Genomic DNA, 23,435 nt, shown 5'->3' on the forward strand with positions numbered 1-23,435 from the left:
AATTGAAACAGTTTATTATAAATTGCTGTTCAATAGAGGACAAAAGGAAAATGGTAGAACCCTTTACATCTACAGCATGTTATTTACTAGAAGATCTAAACAATAACTTAGGTCCACTTTGTTTAAATGGAGAAGAGAATGGTGAGGAGAACAATCAATGGGCCAGGACTTCTGGCATAGATATAATGCATTAATTATCCATGATGGCTTCAAAGAGATATAAGACATACTGTCAATGAATTCATTTTGTTGTTGTTTTTTTTTTGGATGTACTCAATTATTAGTTAAATTTTGAAGAATTCTAGCTTTGATTTTGATCCGTGAATAAAGATGTATCTGTTATACCAATTAAATATGTCAATAGAAGTGTTATAGGCCCAGCCTGTGCATGGGCACCTTTACCTCTCTATGTACCAGATTTGATGGATGTTGTGTATTTGTGTCATGAAAACTCAAATAAAAATGATGTTGGGGGAAAAAAAAAAAGGAGATTTGCACCAGTGCTATTTATCCCCTTAAAAGCAGCAAACTCAAAAGAACTTTTTGCCTTGGTGCATACTAGACAAAATCCAGTGAAAGATATTTGTTGTACATAAGCTGAGATGCGCTACGAAGAGGGTGAGACAATTATTCAAAATAATCTAGTTCCAAAAGACTATTAAAATAAATAAATGGAAAAAATAGCTGATTGAATCTGCTCTCTTTACCTTCTTTGTGGTGTATAATTATTCACTTTAATGCCGATATTGCAGTTTGTATGAATACACAGGTGTATGGAATTCTGTGTTTTCAAACGATTCCGTGTCTTGGATTTCTACTGCTAAGTTGCTCTGAATGAGCTCACAGAGATGAAGGAACTCCTTTTGTTACACTGTGTTAGTGAAGGATCCTGTTGAAAGTCCTTAATCCTTCATTACACTTACAGGAGTGTCTGTGTCCAGAGTCAATGCACTTAGAAGGAAAGGTAAGGTATATGCACTTTGTACATGCTTCACTGTGGGTTTGGTGTTCTTTATGTAATGCACAATGCTGATTTTGTGCCAAACATACTTTTTTGAATGATAGACAAAAAGTTCAACCCTGGTCTCATCAGTCCATAGCACATTTCCCCACATGATTTTGGCAGACTTGATGTAGGTTTTGGCAAAACTGGCAAAACATGTGCCAGGCTTGGATATTTTTCTTTTTTAGAAAAGACTGCTGTCTTGTCACCTCACCCCACAGGCCAAACATAAAAAGAATACGAGAGATTGTTGTCACATGCAGTACACAACCAGTATTTGCCCAAAATTCCTGAAGCTCCTGTAGCCTCTTGGCAGCCTCACAGACCAATTTTGATCAATTTTTGAGGGATGTCCACGTATAGGTAATGCCATACACTTAGCTTTTTACTCCTGGCTGTTTCAGTATTGGCATTCCCAATGCTCCGTGCCAATCTTCTATTTACCTTGGAGGCAGATATCAAAGCATGTATACCCTGACCATTGTAGCCAATTAATTGGCCTCTACTGTCCATATTCTTTCCCCTGGGTTATACAGCCTGTGATGTTTGCAGCCGCATTAAACAGAAGACAAGCAGAAGACAAGCAGGAGCATTGGGTATGATGTGCTAAAACAGCCGGGATTTATAGGGTGAGTATAAATGATATCATTATTTTACATACAGTATACTGATGCTTGTATGTAGTTCATTAATTATCTTGGACAACCACTTTAAATGTCTTGCTATACATTAAAAAATATATATATACAATCCTCTGTATTCACGCTCCTGTTCCTATAAAATAGCAGCCATTGCAGAGACCCCGATCCTTTCTTCCCCTTCCATTTGTCATCCTTATTCTCTTCTCCTATTGGCAGTTATACAGTCATGTACCAGCCAATGTGTTTCTTCTAAGCACATGTGGCACCCCAGGGGTCTGGTTGCCACAGTGGTAGAAATACCATGTCTGAGAGCGAGCATGGGTTTTCCTGATCAGGAGCAATATTGCATGCCACACCTCCTGCCCCAGTCCAGGCAGGGGAGGAACCTGCCCTTTATAAACTGGATCTGGGGCGGGGTAAGAGAGAAGTCTAGTTCCAGAGAAGGGACAGAGCAGCTAGGAGCTCTGTAGGAGCCAGGAGCTGAAGGCCAGGGACTGGAGCAGAGAGCTCGACCTGGCAGAAGACGCAGAGAACCGGACACCGGAGTCCGAGGCTGTGAGGATATTCACATCCAGCAGCAGAAACCACCTGGCAGGGGATTTCAGGTCCTCTGGCCATAGAAAGCCCGGAGGCTCAGTCACACGCAAGGGACCGGCACCGCCATCGAGGAGCGGAAGGTACCAAAGGCCCCAAGTCACCAGCCATACAGGTGAGCACCACACGGTACACTCAGGGACGTGGGCTACTACACGACTACAGCAGGGTAGCCAGGAAGAGTGCAGTCAGACGGGAAGGCCTACACCTCCACCTGGCCAGGGGGACTCTTGTTCGCTCACAGACTGACCAGGCCTCTAATGTTAGCCAGTACTCCCGGCAGGGCCTTCTTCATTACCAGCAGTAAAGACCCTGAACTGCACTGCACGGACTCTGAGTCATTTCTGCAGTGCCCATGCACCACAACCCTAACCATCTACACACGCTGCCCTGAGGCTATACTCCTCCCGTGGGGAGTTATACTACCCTCTGCTGCGCACACAACATCAGCCTCAGCGGTCTGCCCCGCAGCGGCGGTTCTCAGTGACCGCAATCCACGGGTGGCGTAGTCGGACATTTAAACATTAAAAATCCAAATAAACAGATCCGCCACTGGTTTGACCACCCTGAGCCACGGGACCGGGTTGCCACCACGGAGACTACAACCCCCAGCATTACACAGAGACCCGGCTCCGGGTATTCCCCCACACACGGCCCAGGGGGAGCGTCACACAGACAACCTCCCCCGAGCACTGTGTGCTGCTCTGCTCCTCTCATACCTTCCCTCTGAAAGCTCACTCTTCAGTATGTTGATAGGATTAATAACGAGTGGGCAGGCAGTGTGTGAAGCATAGTCTTCAACTGTATGCATGTCCTAAAGATGTACATATAGCTGAAAGCGAGGGCTTTCCTGGGAATCCAGGCAGGCCTCCTTCCCCTTCTTGACCGGCTGGTGGTCACATCTTCTGCGATCGTAACACCACTGGTCAAACATTTGAAGCTCACATATTTGACTTTTTATTTAATTAGAGAATGCCATTATGGACAGTGTTTCATTGGTGCTGGCAGTGACTGGATACTGTGGTCATATGTTAAAGGGGTGTACCACAAGCCATAATTATCAACTATCGAGATAAAATAAGTTCATGACCTTCTGAGGTCAGACTGCCAGGACCGTTACGGACCTGAAGAATGGTTGGTTCCCTGTTCCTCGTGTTAATGGAGCGGTTTTTCACACGTGTGAGCACTGCTACATTCACTTTTATGCGTCTGTAGCATCATGACCACTTCTCTTATAGACAATTAATGGAGTGCTGTTGCATTTACGCTGGTAACATTGGATCTCGGGATCAGTGTGAGCCCTTTTATCAGACCTCTATCAATCATACATTTATCTTCTATCTTGCATATTAACAAGAAGGGAGTAATGAAACATTAATGTGACAGTTTTTTTTCTTTTTTCTGCCATTTGCAGCTTTTACAAGTTCTTCAAAATACAAGAAAATTCATTTAAACTAATTATCTTAAAAATGCAAAAAAGTTACATTGTTTACAATGTGTTTGTGTACCAGGTAGAACAGGGTGCAATGATGGCTCATGTGGTTCGTAATAAGAAATCTAAGAAACCCAGTCCTTGTAACAATGCAATAAATCTTTATAATCAGAGACCCCGGTGAAATAAATAATCCAACATTTAGCGTCTTGCTTCTCTATGTTGGAGTCTTTACACTTGTCAACTTCGTGTTACTTTCTATCAATGTTCTATTATGAATAATGACAAAACATTTTTGTGGTTACGATGTGTACTTCATATGTAACCAGCTATTATTTTGGTCCATGCATGAATACCTCAGACTTGCTTGAGAAATTTTTAAAAACATCCGGGAATAATTTAATGACAAATTATCTAAGCCTAAAGTTTGGCAATATATACCAAACAACAGGATAATAACTCGCTTTAGAACACAATTTTTGCAAAAACAGCAAAGTCAAATGTAAAAATATTGTGAAACCATAACTCTATAGAAAATCATTAATCTGCCACACTAAATGCTAAAAATAAGGAAAAAATGTTTTCTAAACAAAAAAAAATGCAATTAAATGTTTCCAACCATCACATTGCCAGAAAGAAAATGCGTGATTTTCTTGAATTTTCTAAGATAAAAAACAGTCTCAATTAGACTTAGCTTAGGGAATCATTATGGAGGGACTAAACCAATTCACTACCATTACTCTCATATTTATTTGGATTTTTTAGTGAAAAACTCAGGGCCCAATTCAACATTTGCATTTTTTTTTTTAAATCACTTTTTTTTACTTATGGTTTGCATTGATTTTTTTTCCTCAAATTCATCAAAATGGTACATGCAATCCATACATTTTGGGCAAAGCCTAAAATTTTCATTTTTTTTTTAACTGGTTGCGACTTTTCACTTGGAAAAGTCACATGTTTTGGAAAATATTGCAAAAAAAATGCACCAAAATACCTGGCGCACATTAAATCACTCTGGGGTAGTGGGAGAGTGGTTTGGTGACTGGAGTAGAGTACTTTGGCAACCTTTTTTTTAGAAAAGTCGCATTTTATGAATCTGTTTAAAACACCAGGAAAAGCCACACTGATTTAAAAATCGGAAAACTAACTAAACCACAAATGACAACTTGAAAAAAGCAGGTGCAAATCATTTTATTAATTTTTTGAAAATCAAAAAGTCACTAATTGAAAGATATTCATGCCAAAAATCAGTCAGAAATGCAAAGATGAATCGGGCCCTTATTGTTAACATTTTATTTTAAACCCTTCGCAATGCGGCCAATTTCTGTTTTTACATTTCCGTTTTTTCCTGCCCTTCTTCCCAGAGCCATAAGCCTTTTACTTTTCTGTCCACATAGACGTATGAGGGCTTGTTTTTTGTATGACAAGTTGTGCTTTTGAATGACACCATTCAATTTACCACATAGTGTACTGAAAAATGGAAAAAAAAATCCAAGTGCAAAAAATTGTGAAAAAACGCAATTCTGATATTGTTTTTTGAGAATTATTTTTACAGTGTACATTTTGTCAGAAAAATGACCTCGCAATATGATTCTGCTCATCAATATGATTACGGCGATACCAAACAGTTGAGTCGAGTTTTTTTATTATTTTAGTGGTAAAAAAAATCTAAAGTTTGCAAAAACACATTTTCGGGGATTGTGTCGCCATTCTCTGAGACCCGTAAGGTTTTCATTTTTGTCAATAGAGCTGTGTGACAGTTTATTTTTATTTTTTGAAGGGCTAGACAACATTATTATTTATACCATTTAGATGTGATGTTTTGATCGCTTGTTACAGCATTTTTTGTGGAATTGCAGTGACCAGAAAACATAAGTTCTTGAATTTTTCTCATTTACGGTGTTCAGAGATCGGGTTAATTATTTTTTTATTTTGATAGATCAGACTTCTCCGAACGAAATGATACCACATATGTGTATTTTTTTTAATATCTTTATTTTTAATGAGTGAAGAGAGGGGTGATTTGAACTTTTATGTTTTTTTTTATTTTTTCATATCTTTAAAACTTTTTTTTTACATTTCTTCTGTTCTTGTTAGTCCCCTTAGGGGACTTGAAGTTTTGATGGTCTGATCGCTTGTGTTATATACAATGATGCCACTGCATTGCTGTATATGGTTAAGTGCACACGTAGCGTTTTTGTGGCGTTTTTTTCACCGAAAATGCATAAAAAACTGTCTGCCAGCTATTGCAATGGTAATCCTGATGTGCTGTGCATATGATGCGGAAATTTCCACTCAGGATTACCATTGCGGAAAGAAACGCAGCATGTCCATTATGCCCAGCGTTTCCTACCCATTGACTTTATTGAAACGCAGCAAATCTGCAGGTATAATATTTATAACTGCGGATTTGCTGCGTTTCAATTAAAGCCAATGGGCGGTGAAACGCTGCGGAAATGCACTGCAGGTGGTTCCTGGGTCGGCAGAGGAGGACTACTATTCCTCTCATCCGACTGCCGTTCCTGCTGATAACAGTGAGACCAGCGCGGCTGAGGGGAGCAGTACCCTCCTCAGCCGAGCCAGGAACCACTGGCACTAAAAATTTAAAAAATAAAATAAAAAACACTATTCTCACCTGTCTGGCGATGTCCCCCGGCGATGCTCTCCTCCCGGCGGCCGGCGGTACACTGCAGGGAACGCGTTCGCTCCCAGCAGTGTACTGCACTGCCAGGACCTGCGGTCACATGGGAACACTCTCAAGAATGTTCCTACCAGTACTGGTGGTGAGCTCACCAGGGCTGATCAGCTGATCTTCAGCTGATGAACCCCAGTAACCTCACTCCAGCAGCATGTACACTGACAGGAGTGATTTTACACTCCTGTCAGTATACATTGCTGTCTTCTACAGCAGTGACATCAGTGATTGCTGATGTCACTGCTGTAGAAGTGACCCGGATCGCTGAGGGACAATCGTTGGTGGTAATCGTGGACTACGTCATGACGGCGGACAGGTGAGGGATATGGTTGTTTGTTATTTTATTTTTTTTCAGAAGAGCGAGGGATTTGGGGACTGAGAGAATAATAAAAAAATTTAAAACCGTGTGTTTTTTATTTCATTAAAATACTTTATTTTGGCCGTGCATTTATTGAAAAAGCAGCGACAACTTTACTACGCAGTTAGTAATGGGGGCATCATATAGATGCCATCCATTACTAACCTGGGTTTCATGTCAGCCGCCAATACAAGGCTAACGTGAACCCCAACCCCATTACCCCACTCACCACCGCTACAGGGCAGTGGGAAGAGCAGAGGCTAAGCGCCAGATTTGGCACATCTTATGGATGTGCCATTTCTGGGACTGCTGAGGTGTGATATTAATAGCCACGGAGGGGGCTAGTATTCATGGCCCCTTCCCTGACTATTAATATCAGCCCGCAGCTGTCTATTTAGCCTTTTCTGGTTAGATTTTATAGGGGGACCCCACTTCAATTTTTTTCTGGGCTCCCCCTGTAAGGCTAAACAAACAGCTGTGGGCTGATATTAATAGCCAGGGAACATTGTTGGCTAATGGCCCCTTCCCCGGCTACTAATATCAGCCCCCAGCAGTTGGGTTTCCCTCTGCTGCTTATAAAAATGACGCGGGAGCCCACGCCATTTTTTTTTTTAATGGTCTGGACGTAGCAGCGCTTTGGACAAATATTTTTTGCTGCGTCCAAAACGTTGCATTCTATTGAACGCAGGTAAATCCACATGTGTTCACTGAACCATGCGTATTTACCGCATTCAATATATTCTAGTGGTCAAATTTCTGCTGCGGAGACTAGCAACTCTGCAAGAGAATTTGACTTGCTGTGGTCCTGAAAGACGTGCCGCATGTCAGTGTGCATGGGTGATTTGCAGCCTCTGATGCATGCATAGTGGACATGGGATTTCTAGCAATACCATCCACTATGCTGTAACATCTGGACCCTGCGGGTTTAACGCTGTATAAACACGCAGCGTCAAACCTGCAGCGGCTCCTGATCATGGCCACGTACCCAAACTCACCCGCATTATGTCAATTTCTGTAACGGACACGCTAGTCTTCACTGCAGATTTTGACCAATTATATGCGGTGGATTCACATGTACCGACAACAAAAGTGCAGCATTAGAACACCGCGTTTTGGACGCAGCAAAAATACGCTTCGTCCAAAGCGCTGCTGAGTGCTGATCGGGGGACGTAGCGGTAACGAAACAGCTGTGAGCTGTTAATAATAGCCAGGGACCCAGTTAATGGCATCTTCCTAGGCTAAAAATAGCAGCTCACAGCCGCCCCAGAAATTACATGAATAGAAATGCTAATGAAGATTGGGTGAATAGGATTATCTGACACCTAGCTCTTTTGTTTGGTGATGACAAGGTGTCAATCAGACCATTGCATCACCAAACCTAATTAAAGTAAAGAGTTAAATAAACACACAGACACAGAGTAAACACTTTATTTGAAATACAGCAGACACATTCTTTAATCATTTAAATTAACCAATATACTCACCCCAGTTCTGACGGTAATCCAAAAAGCAATGTCCCACCAAATAACTTTATTTAGCTCCAAAAAGTATTCTTTGATGTACAAAAACGCTTAGAAAAGCATCAAAAAAAGCGTCAAAAATGTGCGTCTTTTCAGCCGCGTTTTTCCTGCCAAGTAGATGCAGAAACGCTGTGGAAATTTCTGCTTCAAATCTTGAATGTGCGCACATAGCCTATAGCAGAAATCACGGTCTCCTTTGAAGCCCAACTCCGTGAGTCCTCTCCATAGAGCCGCTTCTGACTTGCATTGTACATGTCGTTAAGGGTTTAAAGGGGTTGTCCACCAGTCGGACAACCACCCTCAATCACCATGTTACCTTCAAGTAAAATAATATCAGCTATACTCACCTGTCATATAGGAGCCCTTCCAATGGTGTTGGCACCCACTCTGCCAGGAATTGTGTGACATAACAATTAGCAGCCGCTTTACTCTCCCCTCCTTCGGACAAATCAAACATCTGGAGGAATGAGAGAGCAGCCACAGCTCTAACGTCCTCCAGATGTCAGTGACAGTGAAGCTGACACTGATTGGCCGCAGGGCTTGCGTGACATAAAAATGTCCTGAGAGCCCCAGCAGAGCCAGTGCCAACACCTCTGGAACAGCTCCTGCACTGGAGGTGAGTATAGCTGTTATTATTTTACTTGGGGGTAATATAGTGATTAAGAAGGGGTTGTTCGAGTAATGGATACCCCCTTTAAACTGCCTCCCCATAGTGCTATGTTCTTACAAGTTAATGTTTGTACTTATATTTTGTCTAATAATCCAAAATATCTGTTTGTCTAGCACCTAATTAAAATTAAATTAAAGGAATTGTATAGTATGGCACATTATTTGAGTACAGTATGGGAGCAGTTGGGCACAGACTAGAGAAGTGCAAAGCAACATTATTTATTTGCTGAATAATGGCATATTGTGGTGCAGATTGGCAGTATATGGTAAATTCATAGTAATTATGTTTGGAAAATGTAAAGGGAGGAGGTTGTTGGGCCAAGTCATGATACTTTTGAACTTTAGAATTACAATTTAAATTGTAAGTCAATTCCTACTGACAAATGAGAAATTATAGAATCTCTTTTGCAAAGTAAAACAAGTTCATCATGTCATAATTGACTTGTAAGTGCACATGCATCTTATTGCTCCAATGCCCAGACGTTTCTGAATTTGCCCCTGTTGAATAGCAAGAAATGAAGGGCTTACTAGGTAGAATTCTCCAATAATGTTTGAGGCAGTGCTAACAAATGCATTGGGATATTTTCCATTGCTAAAATGCATATCTATAGAACTTTGCCCACTTCTGAACTTGGGTTATATGTAAAAGCAGCATATATCATGCCACGGACAGCATTAGATATCATAAAACAGTCTCAATTGGAAAGCCATAAGAAAGTATATGAAATATTATGTTATGAAGCGGTTTCCTTTAAAATTACCTGTAAATAATCTCTCTGTGTTGCTTCCACTTTTATCCTGCTCTCGTAGTTGACCATTAGCTTGTCTTTTTCATCGAAATAGCCAGTTTGCAGGGTTTGATACTCTTTGGCTAATACAACATTTTCCTTAAGTGCTGTCTCCAACGCCTTCTGTAGTGTAAAATATATAAATAAGTAAATTAATATGATTTATTATAGAATTTATATTGGGTACGGTTATTCTTACAATAGGAAGTCTAGAAATTAGTAAATTTCATGAATGTGCACTTTTGCAGAACTTATGCACCAAAGGTGAAGTACAAAAGACATTTTGCAATTAATTGTTGGTCAGATTGACTTTCCTTGTTGCAGAGGAAGTGTAAACGGTTAAACAGCTGCTCTAGATCTCTAAAATATGGCTTTCCATATACATTTACCAATCATATCATAAATAACAAGGAAGCATATGGACAGTGACAGGTGCACAGCATCTCCTCCATTAAATGAAATCTGTCACCAGGTTTTTGTCACTTCATCTGAGAACAGCATAATGTACAGGCCCTGATTCCAGCAATGTATCTCTTACTGGGCTGTTCTGCAGTTTTGATAAAATGATTGTATTATCTGCTGTACATCTAGCAGTACTCTGAAAGTTGCCAATAAGTGGTGGGGGCGGGTTTATACAGAGCTCATAAATATGGAGAACTATGTGGCAGCAGCTTTACTACTCCTCTAGTGATAATCTCCTGCTGATAAAACAGTGATTTTATCAAACCTACAGCAAGCAGCCGAGTAAGTGATACATCGCTGGAATCAGGGTCTCTTCCGCTACATCATGCTGCTCTCAGATTAGGTGGCAAAAATCAGGTGACAGATTCCCTTTTAGGCACATTCATACAGTAGTGTTCAAAATAATAGCAGTGTGTTCAAAAACACGAGTTAAGCACAAAATCTTTATACTAGTTTTTATTTCCATGCATTGGGAACATTGCACATTTTTCTAATACAAAACATGAAGAGAAATGTATATAATTTTAACTACAGAAAATAAAAAATGAACATTGGGCTGTTCTAAAAAATAGCAGTGTCTGCATTTGTCTTTACAAACTCACAATATGTACTCTTTTTCTTGAGGATGTAGCATTAGTTGTATACCCACAGTTTTTTAGAACTGCTTCACATCTATGTTGCATAGAGTCAACCAACTTCTGGCACCTGTCAACTGTTATTGCAGCCCAGGATGCTTTAACTACAATCCACAATTTGTTGGCATTTGAAGTGTACGGATTAGGTTGGCCCCTCCATAACTTCAATTTTGTTGGACTGAAACCAAGATTTTGCTTGTTTGCTGGTGTGCTTAGGGTCATTGTCTTGTTGAACACCCATTTCAAGGGCATATCCTCTTCAGCGTAAGGCAACATGACCTCTTCAAGTATTTTAATATACAGTACAGACCAAAAGTTTGGACACACCTTCTCATTTGAAGATTTTTCTCTATTTTCATGACTATGAAAATTGTACATTCACACTGAAGGCATCAAAACTATGAATTAACACATGTGGAATTATATACTTAACAAAAAAGTGTGAAACAACTGAAAATATGTCTTATATTCTAGGTTCTTCAAAGTAGCTACCTTTTGCTTTTATGACTGCTTTGCACACTCTTGGCATTCTCTTGATGAGCTTCAAGAGGTAGTCACCGGAAATGGTCTTCCAACAATCTTGAAGGAGTTCCCAGAGATGCTTAGCACTTGTTGGCCCTTTTGCCTTCACTCTGCGGTCCAGCTCACCCCAAACCATCTCGATTGGGTTCAGGTCTGGTGACTGTGGAGGCCAGATCATCTGGCGTAGCACCCCATCACTCTCCTGCTTGGTCAAATAGCCCTTACACAGCCTGGAGGTGTGTTTGGGGTCATTGTCCTGTTGAAAAATAAATGATGGTCCAACTAAACGCAAACCGGATGGAATAGCATGCCCTGCAAGATGCTGTGGTAGCCATGCTGGTTCAGTATGCCTTCAATTTTGAATAAATCCCCAACAGTGTCACCAGCAAAGCACCCCCACACCATCACACCTCCTCCTCCATGCTTCATGGTGGGAACCAGGCATGTAGAGTCCATCCGTTCACCTTTCCTGCGTCACACAAAGACACGGTGGTTGGAACCAAAGATCTCAAATTTGGACAGATCAGACCAAAGCACAGATTTCCACTGGTCTAATGTCCATTCCTTGTGTTCTTTAGCCCAAACAAGTCTCTTCTGCTTGTTGCCTGTCCTTAGCAGTGGTTTCCTAGCAGCTATTTTACCATGAAGGCCTGCTGCACAAAGTCTTCTCTTAACATTTGTTGTAGAGATGTGTCTGCCGCAAGAACTCTGTGTGGCATTGACCTGGTCTCTAATCTGAGCTGCTGTTAACCTGCGATTTCTGAGGCTGGTGACTTGGATAAACTTATCCTCAGAAGCAGAGGTCACTCTTGGTCTTCCTTTCCTGGGGCGGTCCTCATGTGAGCCAGTTTCTTTGTAGCGCTTGATGGTTTTTGCAACTGCACTTAGGGACACTTTCAAAGTTTGCCCAATTTTTCGGACTGACTGACCTTCATTTCTTAAAGTAATGATGGCCACTCATTTTTCTTTACTTAGCTGCTTTTTTCTTGCCATAATAAAAATTCTAACAGTCTATTCAGTAGGACTATCAGCTATGTATCCACCTGACTTCTGCACAACACAACTGATGGTCCCAACCCCATTTATAAGGCAAGAAATCCCACTTATTAAACCTGACAGGGCACACCTGTGAAGTGAAAACCATTTCCGGTGACTACCTCTTGAAGCTCATCAAGAGAATGCCAAGAGTGTGCAAAGCAGTCATCAAAGCAAAAGGTGGCTACTATGAAGAGCCCTGAATATAAGACATATTTTCAGTTGTTTCACACTTTTTTGTTAAGTATATAATTCCACATGTGTTAATTCATAGTTTTGATGCCTTCAGTGTGAATGTACAATTTTTAAAGTCATGAAAATACAGAAAAATCTTTAAATGAGAAGGTGTGTCCAAACTTTTGGTCTGTACTGTATGCAAACTGGTTCATCATCCCTGGTATGCGTGAAATAGGTCCGGCACCATAGTAAGAGAAACATGCCCATATCATGATGCTTGCACCACCATGCTTCACTGTCTTCAGAGTGTACTGTGGTTTGAATGCAGAGTTTGGGGATCGTCTGACAAACTGTCTACGTCCCTTCGACCCAAAAAGAACAATTTTACTTTCATCAGTCCACAAAATGTTTCTCCATTTCTCTTTAGGCCAGTTGATGTGTTCTTTGGCAAATTGTATCCGCTTCAGTACATGTCTTTTTTTTAACAGTGGAACTTTTCGGGGACTTCTTGCTAAGAGATTAGCTTCACACAGGCGTCCTCTAACTGTCACAATACTCACAGATAACTTGAGACTGTCTTTGATCATCCGGGAGCTGATCATTTGCTGAGCCTTTGCCATTCTGGCTATTATTCGATCCATTCGAATGGTAGTCTTACGTTTTCTTCCACGTCTCTCTGGTTTTGCTTTCCATTTTAAAGCATTGGAGATCATTTTAGTTGAACAGCCTATCATGGTCTGCACTTCTTTATACATTTTTCCCTCTCCAATCAACTTTTTAACCAAAGTACGCTGTTCTTCTGAACAATGTCTCGAACGACCCATATTTCTCAGGTTTTCAAGGAGAAATGCATGTACAACATGTGCTGGCTTCACCCTTAAATAAGGGCCGCCTGATTCACACCTGTTTCTTCACAGAATGATTGATCTCACTAATTGAACTCCACCCTGCTATTATTTTAAACACACTCCCTTTCAATTACTTATTCAAACACACAGACTCAAAAACATGCAGATCATGAATGTGAAGTCTGTTGGTTTTCTTAGAATCTTCTGCACCAACTGGTAAATTGTTTGACATGTGGTAATATAATTTATATCAAAAACAGTGATTAATCTGGTTAATCATATTGGACTGCTATTATTTTGAACACTACTGTATGAGAAAGGATCCACATGAACTATATGTCAATACATCATGCCCATAGAAAATAAAGCTTAAGGGCTCATGCAGATGTCCTTGGATCTCAGTCCAATCATAGACAGCATGCAGGTCTCCCGACCGGAACATGACAGCTTCATATTTTTTTTTATGAGGCCATGGATGTCTGCATGAGACTTATGGTTAGATAGATCCCACTATTTCTCATGTTGAAAAAAAGAGTAACGAAAGATATATTAACCAGAATTCAATTAAGTGAATTATTAAATAATCGGTTCCAGTTTCACGGCTTTAAAAAGTCACAAATTATGACACTCATATTTCTACAATAATTTGTGACTTTTCTCACCTCTTGTCACTTTTTTTTATCGGGGGAAAGAAAATGGATTGATCCTCTTTTGTCCAATAGATTTACCATTAGTAAGCCAGAAATTAGCTCAATTTATAGTGCAAATCTCAAAATCATCATTTCCTGCAAAAGGGCAACCAAAGGTGTGCCGAGGTTTTCAGGAGGTAGATGTCTCTTATTAAATTTGGTGCATTTTACTCCAATGAAATATAGATTAAAACTTACGTATGAGATGCCCATCCTAAGAAATCTCCCTCAGTGTTGTTCTGCATAGTCACTATTATAGTCATTATCTTCAGGATAATTTCTCAAGCAACAGATTTTGTTATGAACATTTTAGCAGATGAAAATCAGTTCCATTCATTAGAATGGGGTTGTTTCAGATGAATGACACATTTGCAGAACTTTCCCCACCAAAGTTCACAACAAATACGCAACACGTGAACACACCCTTAATATACCTATGCAATAAGGAAGTCCTATGATTGCAGATAATTTAAATAAAGTCCAAAATGTTATCTGAATCTGCCTTTACGATGTAAGATCCTATAGTCCTGAGTTGTTGAATAAGGGACTGATCTGACAACCCAAATTATACATTCCTATAAATATGTAATGTCCTAGAACCGTACAAATATTCTCCTTTTGTACAAACTTACAATTAATCCTGGAATTAATCTTCACTTGAAAAATACTGACTGGGAAGAAGAAACCTTGGAATTTGATTCCAACTACCTTACATTCAGGCATGAAGAATCAATAGTGACTCCTCTGAAGCATGAGCAATCAACAAGAGGGATGGTGCCCGGGACTTTCCATATACCATTCTCACAAGTCACACAGACTTAAAAGCACTTTCCATAATAGAAAAATGACTACCGACATATATCTAAAAGTGGATAAGTTTCTTCATACTTCCCAAAAATCTCCCCTCGCAGACTACCATACTTGTTTGATATCAAACTTGCATATTTTTTGTTTTATTCAAATGTTTGAAAAATTCAGACGTTTGCAAAAAAACAAAAATGTAGCTTTGTGTTACCATGTTCTGGGTTTTACTTTTTCATCAATGTGTGAGGGCTTTTTTTGTGTTGCAAGCTGATGTTTTCATTTATATAATTTTGGGGAACATACAGTTATTTGATTGCTTTTTATTGTATTTTTTAGGGAGGTGTAGTGACAAAAAAAATTGCAATGCTAGCGTTTTGATTTTTTTTTCTTGTTACGGTGCTAACTGGCAGCGGGGTAACTTAAAGTTGTTGGGCGCCAATGCAAAATCTCAAACAGGGCCCCAAACTATCACCGTTCTTTAACCCTTTCATGACTTTGCAATTTTCCGGGGTTTTTTCACATTTGTTTTGTCCTCCCTTACTTCCAAGAGCCATAACTTTTTTATTTTTCTGTTCACAGAATGAGAGCTTGTTTTTTGTAGGACAAATTGTACTTTTGGATGACATCATTCATTTTATCATGTGATGCACTGGAAAGCGAGAAAAAAATTCCAAGTGCATTAAAATTGCACAAAAAGTGCAATTCCACAAATTTTTTTATTTTTTTTATTTACCATACTCACTATATGGTAAGTAAAACTGACCTGGCAATATGATTCTCTAGGTCAGTACGAGTACGCAGATACCAAATATGTATAGTTTTTTTTATGTAAGTGGTGAAAAAAAATTCTGAAATTTATAAGAAAAAGAATTTAGCTTATGTCGCCATTTTCTGAGACAGGTAATGTTTTCATTTTTTGGGCTAAGAAAATGTGAGAGCTTATTTTTTGCACACTGAGCAGACGTTTTTATTGATAACATTTTGGGTTAGATACGATGTTTTGATCACCTCCTATTACAATGTTGCGGCTGCCAAAAAAACATTATTTTGGAGTTATTTTTTTCTCATTAAGCCATTTACCGATTGGATTAACTTATTTTATATTTTATATTTTTGAACACAGTGATACCAAATATGTGTATTTTTTTATTATTGTTTTATTTTTAATGCGGCAAAAGATTTGAACTTTTGTGGGGGTTTTTTACATTTTTTTCATATTTTTGAAAACTTTTTTTCTCACTTTTTACTGTATTTAATAGTCCCCTTAGGGGACTTGAAGCTGTGTTCGTCCGATCGCTTGTGCTATACATAGCAGTGCATCCGCTGCACCCACTGCTGCTAAAGGCACATGATGTCTGATTAAATCAGGGAAAGATGTGGGAAAGGCAAGGACACGACTTTTGACATACAAGTGCATTTTCATATTTGCAAAATGGAACTTTTAGGTCCCCTAGTGTCCATTGCCCGGGTGCAATTGCAACTCTTGCACCTATTATAGTTACACCCTTGCTTACGGGTTAATACATCTATATCTTGATAGATCTGACTTTTACGGATACAGCAATATGTTTATTTATTTTTATTATTATTTTTATTATTATTTATTATGGTGTTCCAGTGTGTCCATAAAAAATATTGTCTGTCTTTGATTTTTTGATAAGCTGTCCAGAAAAAAGAAAAAGTAAAGTAGGCAACCCTGCAGCAGCACAGCTTGTACAGTTACATCCATATGCGTAAAAAGGTTAAAGATGGTACCTGGCACCTTGTCTCATTTACTTATGAATTCACTACATACACAGCCTAATATTTACTTTGCATTAAACTAATCACCACTAAACCCATCCATCTTCTTCTCTAGTGAACACACAAGCAGCAAAAACAAACCCATAGGCCAAAATCACATAATAAAGATCAAACAATGCTGATTCCATTTTTAGGACTTCCACCTATCAGAAGGAGACAAATGGATTCTGGAGGCGCTCCCGTGGAAGAAAGAGTAACCAAAAAATTGTTGAATCTTCCAAATGTGGTGCAATCACATGGAGGATATTCCACAAGGGATTAATATTTGTAGGTTTATTAAAAAATCATAAAACCGTGAATACACATGAGGGACATGGATGTACATAAAAGGGAAGGGATAAGGGGGTCTTTAAAAAGGATCACAAAACGCGTTTCTGCTCATAGAGCCTTCTTCAGGTGTGTCCTTTTTTGTACATCCATGTCCCTCATGCGTATTCATGGTTTTATGATTTTTTAATAAACCTACAAATATTAATCCCTTGTGGAATATCCTCCATGTGATTGCACCACATTTGGAAGATTCAACAATTTTTTGGTTACTCTTTCTTCCACGGGAGTGCCTCCAGAATCCATTTGTCTCAATTTGTTCACGTGGTGGCTGTCTGTCGGGTAGGACAAATATACCACCACCGTCTATGGAAGAGCTGCAAACAGTGGTCTGAGAACCCTAATAACAGACAAATTCCTCAAATAGAGTTGTGTCTATTAGCACAACTTGCTCAGGTGAGCATAAAAGATTTTATATTCTTTTAAAATTTTAGTCTCTACTTACTACGCTCAAGTAGCGCTCTCTTTCTCTTTTTCCTCCACATCTTTCTACCCAGGAACAATCACCTATCAGGAGGGTGAAGGTCCTCTTCCGATCACACTCCAAAAAGGAAAAAAACATGAATTCAACTTTCTCCACTGTAGTGTATGTGACTGAGAAGTTGACGCAGTTGAGTGTTTCCCTTATTTCATAAATTACAAAGATTCATGCATTTCCATTTCTTTGTTTCATCGACTCCTTACCTAGATGAGGACTCAGTCACAGACATGGAAACATAGAGCACCATTAATAGTTACCCATCCCTATGGTGCCACCCTACTCTCCTCTGCTCCCTTACATGGAAATACATACGAGCAGCCACCATACACTGTCAGGCATGTCTATGACCAGTGTAGCATCGGCGTCTCTGCCCTCTGCCAGGCAGAGACGCCGTCCCCCTTACCGCCGCGGTCCTGCTCTGGCGTCTTCCGGCCTCCCTGCAGCTGCTGCTGGTGCACTCAGCTTCCCTGGCTCTGTGCTTAGGGCGCGCGCTCCCTCCCTCTTAAAGGGGCCGCGCGCGCCGTCCTAAAAAGTCCCCGGCCAATGGCCGGAGGACTTTCCCTATAAAAGGCACCTCCTCCAATATGGAGGTGCCCGTGCAAGATTGTTGCTTTATGTTACTTACTTTGCTTCAGCCCTCAGGTCCTCTGCAAGTCAGTCCTGTCCGCCAGCCTGTGCTACAGTCCAGTTCGCCAGTCTGTCTATGGGCTCTGCCCACTCGCTTACCTGGAAGCACCTGCCTGTTTCCTGCCGTGCCCGCCAGCCTGCTTTACCTGGAAGCACCTGCCTGTTACCTGCCTGTTACCTGCCGTGCCCGCCAGCCTGCTTTACCTGGAAGCACCTGCCTGTTACCTGTTTGTTGCCTGCCGTGTCTGCCAGCCTGCGTTACCTGGAAGCACCTGCCTGTTACCTGCCAGCTACCTGTTGTGCCCGCCAGCTTGCATACCCGGAGCACTCGCCTGACTATCAGTCTAATCAGCCTGCTTGTCTACATGGACCACCCGTCAGCCTGCCTGCCGAGCTCATCCGCTGTACTGATCAGTTCCTGCCTTCTGACCCGTGGGAGTCACCTGCTCTCATACAAGGTCGGTCCCAGAGTGGCACCTGGTCCCTCTGCTCGGTTCCTCCCTGGTTCACGGAGTCGACTGAGCCGCCGTGCGACCTTGGTCGGGCCAAGGAGATACTTAGTTACGCCCCTCTGGCCCCTCCTTGCACCGCAGCACAGAGGTTCCACCAACCGGATCCGTAACAACCAGATAGTTGAGGGCAGTACAGAAAGGCATCGAGGACCACATGTAGCCTTCTTACCCAAAGTTATGCACGCCTGCTTATTAGGCTTTCATGAATGTCTTCGGACCACTTCTCTTCAGTTTTGGAGTTTCGTCGTTCTATGTGTGGAGGCAAAGGTTTATATCTAACATTTTCAAGATCTTGCAATGTGCACAAAAATCAATAATCAACAATCCTTTTGGAGGAAAGGACTAGGAGCCATGATGCCATTCCTATGACACATACCAATACACAACCCAGCCAACAATCCTTTACATTTTTCAACTCTCCTCCCTACCCAAACCCACTATTCCTTTACACATACAACTGTCTATTATGGAAATGTGAATTAATACTAGCTTTAAACTATATCCCAAAACATATGACAAGGTGAGATCTTATGATAATGATAATATTTTGTGTTATTTGATGAAATGAGCAAAAAGAAACAAGATGTCCATATGCAAGAAGATAGTAATATTAATAAGTTAGTCAAGAGACATTGAATGTGACAGATAATGAGATAATAAGACTAGAGTGCTGCTTGGACTCCAACAATCTGCTTTTCATTCCTCTTGTTACACTTAATGCTGCACATGATTCATTAGTAAGTTACACCGATCCACTTGGTTACTCAAGTCACAAGCACAGGACCAAGCTACAAAAATCTTTTAAAAAGCCCTCAACCCAATAAGCAGGACAGTCAATCAGTGGGACTTATCTTCTTATTTCAGAGCAGTTGCAACATTTGGAGGAAAAAAAATAACAATATAGAAAGCCAAAATGTTAAGCTAACTATTCCAACTTAAATGGGTTTTTAAGTTTCAATAAACTGTAGTCCCCCAGCACAGTTCAGTGTAAGAAAACAAACAGTTTGTCTACACCACTAATGTCACGTTGACAGCGCTACAGCCAATAACTGAGCTCAGTGACTCTGACCAGGGGAGTACATAGAAATCATGGGGACCCATAGTAAAAGTCCGCATTGCCCTCCTTACCCACAAAAAAATATATAATAAAGGACTTTATTCTGGGTGGTTTTTTTTTACAATATGACTATGGGGTTAGTAATTGGGGGGTCTTATAGACGCCTCTCCATTACTAACCCCTGGGCTTGATGTCAGCTGCCAATACAAAGCTGACATCAACCCCAACCCTATTACCCCACTTGCCACCACACCAGGGTGTAGTGCCGGCGTCCCTGCCCTCTGCTAGGCAGGGACGCTGTTCCCCTCACCGCTCTGCTCCGTGCCCGGCGTCCCTCTCCCGCTCTGCTGGCAGCGCGCGCTCCTTCCCGGCCACTGTGCTTAGGGCGCGCGCCCTCCCTCCCTCTTAAAGGGGCCGCGAGCGCCGTCCTAAGGAGTCCCCGGCCAATGGCCGGAGGACTTTACCATATATAAGGCACCTCCTCCAAAATGGAGGTGCCCGAGCAATGTTGTTGCACCGTTCTACTCTGCTTCAGCCCTCAGGTCCCGTTGCCAGTTACCTGCCAGTTACCTGCTGGATTCCTGCCAGCTTGCTGTCCTAATCCTGCCTGATTTCCTGTTACCTGCCTGCCTGCCTGAGGTCCGACGGTCTGCCTTACAACTCCGGTCAGTCTGTCTAAGGACCAACTTGCCCGCTCACCTGGGAGCGCACATCAGCTACCTGCCTGCTTGCCTGAGGTCCGACGGTCTGCCTTACAACTCCGGTCAGTCTGTCTATGGACCAGCTTGCCCGCTCACCTGGGAGCGCTTCTCCGCTTCCTGCCTGCTTGCCTGCCTGGAGGCTCCGCTGTCACGTGCTGTGACCACCAGCTATTCCAGACTCTTGCCCGCTCACCTGGGAGCGCTTCTCCACTACCTGCCTGCTTGCCTGCCCGGGGGTTCCGCTGTCACGTGCTGGGACCACCAGCTATTCCAGAGACTCTTGCCCGCTCACCTGGGAGCGCTTCTCCGCTACCTGCCTGCTTGCCTACCTGGAGGCTCCGCCGTCACGTGCTGTGACCACCTGCTATTCCAGAGACTCTCGCTTGCTCACCTGGGAGCACACATCCTCCATCTGCCTTGCTAGCCTACCTGGAGGTTCAGCCATCACAGGTCGTACCTACCCTTTACCTAGAGACTGCCCCGGTCACTTGCCGTGACCTCCAGCCCGTTCTTAAAGAGACTGTCCCGGTCACCTGCTGTGACTGCCTGCCTGGTCGCCACCCGCTCCCTTACAAGGACCGCTCCCTTGTATAGTAGCCCAGAGGTTCCGCCTCCCAGACCCGTTACAGTTTGCTCGGGCCATGGAACCCGGTGGCACCCAAGCTCCCTCGCTCTCGGACCTGTGTCATGAACTGTCCCGTCAAAGGTCCCAACAGGAGTCCATCCTGGGTCACCTGCGGAATGTCAATACTCGCCTGGACACTCTGACTGTTCCACCAACAACCTCCGCCAGTGCCATGTCTCGCAATCCGGCAGCTCCGCTGTCCACTAACACCATGATATCCTACCCCGGACCTCGGCTTTCTGCACCTCCTCACTTCGGAGGCGACTCAGCCCAGGCTCGGGGCTTCATAAATCAGTGCACCCTGCACTTTGAACTATTGTCCCACCAGTTTAACTCCGACCGAGCCAAAATTGCATTCATCATGTCCCATCTCACCGGGGAGGCCCTGGCCTGGCTAAATCCTCTATGGGAGAGAGGAGACCCCCTGGTGTCCAACTTGCCTGCTTTTCTCACGGCCTTCCGGAAAGTCTTCGACGAACCCGGACGGAAGACCTCATCCGCATCATCGTTGCTACGCCTCCGTCAGGAAAGTCTCACCGTGGGCCAATATGCCATACGGTTCCGTACCCTTGCCTCGGAGCTGGCCTGGGATAACGACGCTCTGGTTTCCGTCTTCTGGGAGGGTCTGTCCGGCCGTATTAAAGATGAACTTGCCGGTCCGGACATTCCTACCACTCTCGATGACTTAATAACTCTTGCCACCCGGATTGACCTACGGTTCCAGGAGCGTGCCAGAGAGGTCACCCGTGAGAGGAGGTTACCACGTCTAGCTCCTACTTTTCAGAAACCCGTCACTCCTTCTGTCTCTAACCAGGTACACCCTCCTGAGCCTATGCAGGTCGACCAGACCAAGATGGTCAAGACCCGTCAGGACTTACGCCGTGCCGAGGGGACCTGCTTCTACTGTGGCAGTAAGGAGCACCGGATCCGTGCCTGCCCGGAGAGGTCGGGAAACGCCTGTGTCTAGGTTCGCTTAGAGAGGTCCACCTAGACAAGAATAAATCCTCTCCATCCCTGCTGTTGTCAGTTTCAATCGTCTACGGGGAGAACCGTTATTTCGAACTAGCCCAACTGGACTCTGGAGCAGCCGGGAATCTTATTTCACAGTCCCTGGTAGAGAAATACCGCATCCCCACCAAACCTCTGGCTGTACCCTTGTCTGTTGCTGCCGTGGATGGGGGGCTCTTACCACGCCCCATCCAACTCATCACCGAATCCATTACTCTGCAGGTGGGAATGCTGCATTCTGAAAGTATCTCCTTCCATGTTCTGCCTGGACTCTCTCACGCCCTCTTGCTAGGCCTACCTTGGCTCCAGAAACATGCACCCGTTCTTGACTGGCAGACTGGAGAAGTCCTTCGCTGGGGACAGGGCTGCCATAAGACCTGTCTGGTTCCCGTTCATCCCGTCCGTCCTTCTCCTACCCCAGCTAATCTACCTGGACTTCCGATTCCTTATTGGTCTTATGCTGATGTCTTTAATAAAAAGGAGGCAGAGACACTACCCCCTCATAGACCATACGACTGCCCTATCGACCTGTTACCTGGTACTTCTCCTCCCCGTGGGAAGATCACGGTGAAGAATAAGTACCCCCTTCCGCTCATTCCGGAGTTATTTGATCGTCTGAGGGGGGCTAGAATCTTCACCAAACTGGACCTCCGTGGGGCGTACAACCTGGTTCGTATCCGTCAGGGGGATGAATGGAAGACGTCATTCAACACTCGGGACGGCCACTATGAATATCTGGTAATGCCCTTTGGCCTCTGTAACGCTCCTGCCGTCTTTCAAGAGTTGGTCAATGACATCTTCCGGGACCTTCTCTACTCCTGCGTAGTGGTGTACCTGGACGACATCTTGGTCTTCTCTCCGGATCTCCAGACTCACCGGAGGGATGTTCGTCAGGTCCTGCTCAGGCTCAGGCAGAACCATCTCTACGCTAAATATGAGAAGTGCCTCTTTGAGCAGACCTCGCTTCCGTTTCTGGGCTACATTATCTCTCAGACCGGCCTACAAATGGATCCTGAGAAACTGTCTGCCATCGAGAAATGGCCCCGACCAGAGGGGTTGAAGGCTATTCAACGGTTCCTGGGCTTCGCCAACTATTACCGCCTCTTCATCCCGCACTTCTCTTCCCGGACTGCCCCAATTTCCGCGCTCACCCGTAAGGGTACTAATCCCAAAGAGTGGCCGCCCGAAGCAGAGGAGGCCTTTCTTTCCCTAAAACAGGCCTTCTCTTCCGCCCCGGTGCTGCATCGCCCGGACGGCAACAAGCAGTTCTTCCTGGAAGTTGATGCCTCCTCCTCTGGAGCCGGAGCGGTACTTACTCAAAAATCATCTTCCGGGAGAATGGTAACTTGTGGCTTCTTCTCCAAACTCTTCTCCTCTTCTGAGCGCAACTATTCCATAGGAGACCGAGAGTTATTGGCCATC

General features: G+C 43.0%; 1 protein-coding gene across 3 annotated transcripts in view; it reads right to left on the reverse strand.

The window, feature by feature from the left end:
* CCDC178 (coiled-coil domain containing 178) overlaps positions 1–23,435 on the reverse strand; it is an 825,613-nt gene that overhangs the window by 329,431 nt on the left and 472,747 nt on the right. For all 3 annotated transcript variants that reach the window (XM_073676720.1, XM_073676718.1, XM_073676719.1), the window contains exon 18: positions 9,674–9,823. In XM_073676720.1, the coding sequence (XP_073532821.1) occupies positions 9,674–9,823 (150 nt within the window). The remainder of the gene's footprint in view (positions 1–9,673; positions 9,824–23,435) is intronic.

This window comes from Phyllobates terribilis, unplaced genomic scaffold (assembly GCF_046119375.1).
Source record: "Phyllobates terribilis strain yellow unplaced genomic scaffold, ASM4611937v1 Scaffold_4__5_contigs__length_816908805, whole genome shotgun sequence".
Taxonomy (NCBI): Eukaryota; Metazoa; Chordata; class Amphibia; order Anura; family Dendrobatidae; genus Phyllobates; species Phyllobates terribilis.